The sequence below is a fragment of the Chenopodium quinoa genome, unplaced genomic scaffold (assembly GCF_001683475.1).
Source record: "Chenopodium quinoa cultivar QQ74 unplaced genomic scaffold, ASM168347v1, whole genome shotgun sequence".
NCBI classification, from domain to species: Eukaryota; Viridiplantae; Streptophyta; class Magnoliopsida; order Caryophyllales; family Amaranthaceae; genus Chenopodium; species Chenopodium quinoa.
Window position 1 is genome coordinate 1,226,989 of NW_018742433.1, and position 6,526 is coordinate 1,233,514.

Sequence of the window (6,526 nt, forward strand, 5' to 3'; positions counted from 1 at the left end):
TTTGTTCAGCTCCTTCGAAATTTTTGTGTGTGTCATCTTCGCCAAAACACATTCTTAGGTAGCTTAGGAATTTCCTAGTTCATAGTTTTAAAAATTAAAATGTCCAAAATTCTTTTATAAAATTTTAAATAGAATTATACAGTACAAATTAATTTATTAATTAAGATATCAGTTACAATAATTTCTTTTAGTAATGAATACATACCTTTAATTATTGGTTTACTAGGGAAAAAATAATACAAATTCGCGTACTTTACATACATTATAATTTTTTTTTAAAGGGGCATCATAAAAAAGTTTGAAGTCAATAACAATTTATGCTCTCCAATAGGTATTGGGTGGATTACAGTTTAAAGTACAAAAATAGAAAGTATAAAACACCCAAGTGTTGCAAGGCAGTTCATAGACTACATATGATGATGAGTAATTGGCAACTTAATTATGCTAGATAGGCAGTCATCACTCATCATCAACTACTATTAATTAAATTAATTAAACTGGTCATCATGCATCACTTGAAGCCTGCTATTGGACTATATACACTTTTTTTATTATAATTTTTTGTTTCACTGTATAATATGCAAAGTACAATTTTATGCACCAGTATAATAATACTCCATATAATATACTCGTATAACTTTACACAGTAAGTTTCTTAATTCGAATCAGATTGACTTGTGAGGCAAGATCGGATTTCAATCCGGTAGAGGTTCCCTTCATACTATCTTTCAAAAAAAAAATACTTCATAGTATATACTACATAGTAGTACATCTTTACAGCAATATTATTATATTTAAAAATTATGCACAAGACCATATTGACTTATGAGACAAGATCGAGTTCCAATCTGATAAGACCCTTTTTCCTTACCTATCAAAAAAAATATTTTGTACAATAATAATATAGAGTATATAGTATATATATAGTAGTATCGTATATCTTTACAGCAATAAAATTTAAAAAAAGGAAAAGATAATTTAAAATTTTTCTATACTCCGTAATGTAAATTCAGGTGCATGGAAAGCAATATAAAAAATAAAAGTAAAGTTTGCATAAATCTTGACTATAGGGTACATAAATGTTCCAAAATTTCCGAACTATATATACCTTTGTTATCCTTTGTTATCTTGTATATATACCCTTATTACATGCATCCCCACCTCTTAACACTTACCTCTCTCTTTCCATTTTTTTCCTCTTCACTCATTTTATTTTTCCTTTCGTCTTGTTTTCTCTCTCTAGTTTCTCTCTCTTTAGATGGCGGAACTTGATCATTTTCAAAGACATAATAGACCCATTACTAATATCCACAATACACCATCAACACCCACACGGTTGAAGCTTTTTGGCATAAACGTATCATCTAATAACTCTATTTCGGAATTTGATCAGTTCGAGGAGGTGGAGTCATCGACTTCACCTCACTCAAAATCTTCTGCGACTACTGGAGCAGGCGAATCATCGCCTGACTCCGGAGGTGGTGGTGGTGGAGGTGGAGGTGGAGGCGGGTTCTCTCCGACTAATACTGTCGGAGAGGCCGCCTCCAGGAAATACGAGTGTCAATATTGTTGTAGGGAATTTGCAAACTCACAAGCGTTAGGAGGTCACCAAAACGCGCATAAGAAAGAGCGACAACAATTAAAACGTGCTCAAATGCAGGCTACTCGAAACGCAGCGGCAGCAGCTGCTGCCGCTGTTTCGTATGTTCGGAATCCCATTATTTCCGCTTTTGCCCCACCACCTCATCTTTTACCGGCTTCCGCCTGTGGGTCCCCGGCAGTTATGGTGCCGGGCCCACAGTCATCTTCATCACCTACTGGTTGCTCTTCCTCCTGGGTGTATATGCCACGTGCTGCCATGCCATCTCTCCATGTGTCACACGGGTGTGTGTTCCCATCATCGGGATCCAACGGTGGGAGTTTAGCCCCACCGAGGGGTGCACCGGGGTTGTCGTATGATGGTTGTGTAGGAGATCAAACTAGCTACAATACGACGTCGTTTTCTCAGCAGGGTAATAAGGTTGACGGGCCTTCTTTGAGTAGGTTTAGTAGAAACACCGGGCCTGGGTTTGATGATGGTGTCGGGCTTGACTTGCACCTTAGCCTTGCTCCTGCTGGCCCTTGATTTAGAAAACCCGGGCCTGGGCCCGGTCCCTGACCTGGTGAGATTTGTAGATTTTAATTTATTTTTTAAATTATTCTTTTAAATTTTAGAAATATGGGTGGGTATGACATGTTAATTGTCGTCTTATTCGAGTTACTGAGTTTAACTCGTAATGTTATTCAAATGTTAGATGTTACTCTATGTTTTAGAAGTTGGACCTTGTAAATTATGTTTCATCTTGATTCAAATATATTAATTAATTTATTTGTTTTCCACATGCCGCCTTTAATTTTTACCTTTAAAGGAATATGGATCTGTTATTTTTACGATAAGGTTTGCAAGTATTAGTAATTTTTGCAAATTATTCATTGAAATGATGTGGTCTATATTGAAAGTGTATTCTTAAACTCTATATACAACTACGTGTAAGTAAGAGTCGAGCATGATTCTATCATTAATACACATGTTTGACCTTTATTAGTTGAAGAAACGGTTTCTTTTACAACAAAATTCCACATTATAATCAGGATTTCGTAAAAGAAGATTTAAGGTCTCTCGATCTAGAAGGGAGTATGATTGAATTTTTCAATAATGCCTAGAAAGCTAGAAGAACCCTTGCTTTTTGACAAAAGACACATGAAATAGTGTGAACCTGAGAATGAAACTAGCATGTACGTCTTGTTGCAATCGACAAAGAAAAAAGTGTAGAAAGTGAAAATAGCTTAATATCCGTAACGTACTTTATAAGTTTACTAGTTTAATGATGTGAAACATTAGCTCTGAAAAATTACACTTCAGTTTTGATCAATTACCTTTTATTAGTAAATAAGAATATTTCCATTTCAAGAGTTATTAATATTACGTAAAAATGAAATCAATAATAGATGAGAATAGAAGTACATTCTTATACATGTAATTACAAAAAGATAATCAATTGGCATAAAATTAGAATTAACTAGATTAGTCTCGTGCGATACACGATTTTGACAACTAAATTTGTTATATTGTCACATTTACAAAGTTATTAAACTAAATTTGGATATTAATTATTACACTAAATTTCCAAATTATATAAAAAAAATGAATAGTACGTTTTCTTTATTTTTTAGGTTATATTAATGTCTCCCTCGAAAGAAAGGGTTTATCTCTTTCGAAAAACAAGGTTTTTTCGATCTCCTTCGAAAGACAATGTTTTATTTGCTTTTAATAGGGTCTCTAGTTGTGCGAAGCTACGATTGATTATGGCTCGGATCCGGGATACGAAATTAGCACAAGAATTTTCTTTCTTACAAAATTATGAAGCGGCGACGGATCCACTCAAGAAATTGTATGAGACAACGAATCGAGAATGTACCGAAGTGTTATATCTATGTATTTGGATTCTTAGCCCTTCCTCGATTAATTCTTGTTTGATTTTGTTAGATTTGTTTTCATTATCGTTAATTGTCAATTGTAGATGTCGTATGACTTTACTTGATGAATTTTAATATCCTTTAGGACTTCTTTTAAAAAAAATGAATAGTGAAAAAAATGACCAAAATTTTAACAAAAAAATATAAAATAAAGTGATGACATCACATATATTTAAGGTGGAAAAATAATCTACCACAGTTTGACATGTGTATAGTTATAAGAAGGGATGATATCATCTATTATTATTTTAGTAATAGTTATAGATTAGCTTCCCCTTCTCCAATCAAAATATTTTTCATTGTTTTTTTTTCTTATTCATTTTCCTTGATTAGTGGGTTTGACATCATGCAATGTATACCTTTTCTTTAATATTTTAGAGGTACAAAAAAAATAAGGATATATAATACTGTATTGATAAACAAATAAAATGTCAATTAAGTGTAACCTTATGACACTTCTTGAGGGCATTTGCTAAAATTTGCATTCTTCCACTTGATTTATGATATATTAAGAGCTTGCAGTCTTGCACGCTCTATTGTAGTAATGACGTCAAAAAATTGGCCAAATAGTAAGAGATCCGAATTTTGGAAAATAATATGAATTGACTAAGACACTTGTTTGGTTATTTTGGAGCCACTCAAGTATAAAAATTGGATTTGGTTATTTAGAGTACATGGATATAAAGTAATTAAGTCCCATCATACTTGTACTAGGCAAAGTTAATTCAATCAACACTTATATTACTTCCTTCATTTTTTTTTTTTTTTAAGTGTCCTAATTTGAATATTGACCTATCTCGTCAATAAAACTTGATCAATAATATGATTAACACTTACAGTTTTCTATTCCAAATTTACTACAAAGATGAGTATAAAGTAAAGTAACCTAAATAATGCATACTGACCTACCTTGTCAATAAAGCTTGATCGTTCCCAATTTAGTGATCCATCCTACTATATGTCTAATTGTCTATATGGGGTCAGATAGAATACTGAACATGTATGTTCATATATATTTGAAAGAAATTGAGTCACAAAGCTCTTGTGTTCAATCAAATTTGGTTGTGTTCATATGGGCCTGGCCTTGGGCTTGATCATAAAATGCACAAGCTCAAAAACAACAAGCAAAACATAAAATAAGTTGCCTAATAATAAGATTAATAGCAAACCAAGTTAGAGAGAACAAAATAAATAGAGAAAAGGTAAAAAAAAAAAAATTCATTTGGGTGCAAGCGATGTTGAACTATGAATTCGGTTCCTACCAACATTAGGTCGATCTGAACACCATATAACTCATTTGGCATATCAATTTATTACTGCATCAATCCACTAGTCTATCTATCTATTACATATTACTAAAAACGAACCTAAAATGACATTTAACAGCATTACATTGAGTAATTTCCCTCCAAAAGTATTTGCTTCCAAACAACAATAAAAAAAAATAAAAAAAAATAAAAAAAAAATAAAACAAGAAAAATGTTATCATAGTGAAGGATCATTGTATCTATATAATGAGATTTGCTTTATATAAAATCTAAAACTAAACTTTCTAAAGTACGAGTATTAAATTGTTCATTATAACTATTATATGTGGTTTTTTTTTTTTTTTTTCCTTTATATACTTCATACTTTCTAATAATTGGTGTCGAGTCCCCTTCTTTTTCCTTTTTATTTTTTTATTTTTTTTTTGTGTCGTTTTATAATTTTGTTGTATTATAATTACTCTGTATTAAACAAACGTGCGTGCATCTATTGCACGAGAATTAATGTTGTACTTCTTTATATAATTTAGTAAAATCCGTGCATTGCACGGGAATTTAACTGGTTTAAACTTGTTAGTGACCTTGGTATCTAGGGGTGAAAGTGATATGGATTAAAACTGCAAACTGAACCGATCCAAACCGAATTCACATTTTAGTTCGGTTTTTTTGGAAATTCGGTTTGGATCAGTTTGGGATTTTAAAAATATATGGATTGTGGAAATGGGTTTCGGTTTTAGGCTTCCAAAAACCGAAAACCGAATTTCCAAACCGAATTTATATAAAGCCCAACACCCTAACCCATATTTCCCTTCATATATAAACCTAAACCAATAAACCTTACCTTCTTTTCCTTCTTTACCTTTCAGCCTTCCTCACTCTTCCTTTTCCCTTTCCTTTTCCCTTAGCTTTCAACCAGTAAACCCTAATTTCTCCCCCATTTTCTCACTCAGTCACCGTCCGCCACTCCACCACTCGTCCCTCAAGCATCACAACTGCTACTCCCCTCACGCCTCACCACCGCTCGTCCCTCAAGCCTCACCACTGCTGGTCCCCTTTGTAACACCCTAGAAATTCCATTCCTTTAAAATACATGTTTTGCCTTTTTAAAAATACGAAATAGAAAAATCTAAGACATTACCGCCACCGTGAAAACGGCTAAGGAAATTATCAAAGACACACAGCAGAAGACTCTCTTTAAAAACCATTCAAAACAAGTCAACTAAAAAAGTCAAACCAAATGAAAGTAAAGTCAAACCAAAGTCAAACGAAGTCAAATAAAGTCAACCTACAACTTGGAACCATTGTAGGCCCTTATCAAAACCCAAAACAAATAATAAAACCTTTGCGTTAGTCTCACAAGCAAATATATATAAGAATAAAAGCAAATAAAACACATTATATTCTTATGGAAACTAAACAGGATTCGCTCTTCACTCATGCCCATCATGAATATGCTTCATCACCTGAAAAGTTTCTCTTTACTTTGCCCCCACTACTCGCCATTAGAAATGGGTTGTCGTAGGGCCAAGATAAAGACAAGGCCAAACAAACATACAAATATACAATCAGCAATGCTAAGTACATAAGCATAAACATTACACACTAATATGCTTTCATCTTATCAACACACAACTTACCTTGTTGCACATGTTTACAAGCATACAACATACAACATAACTAACCAATAAATAAATAAATTGCTTATTTAATTTGATAACGCATCGAATGGGGTTTCCCCTTAACCT

The 6,526-nt window shown here is 32.9% G+C and overlaps 1 protein-coding gene across 1 annotated transcript; it reads left to right on the forward strand.

The window, feature by feature from the left end:
• The first annotated feature begins 1,069 nt into the window (after nt 1-1,069).
• Nucleotides 1,070-2,379, forward strand: LOC110715481 (zinc finger protein GIS3). Its single transcript, XM_021894065.1, has one exon. The coding sequence runs from the start codon at nt 1,259-1,261 to the stop codon at nt 2,123-2,125; it is 867 nt and encodes a 288-aa protein (XP_021749757.1). The 5' UTR covers nt 1,070-1,258; the 3' UTR covers nt 2,126-2,379.
• The last annotated feature ends 4,147 nt before the right edge of the window (nt 2,380-6,526 follow it).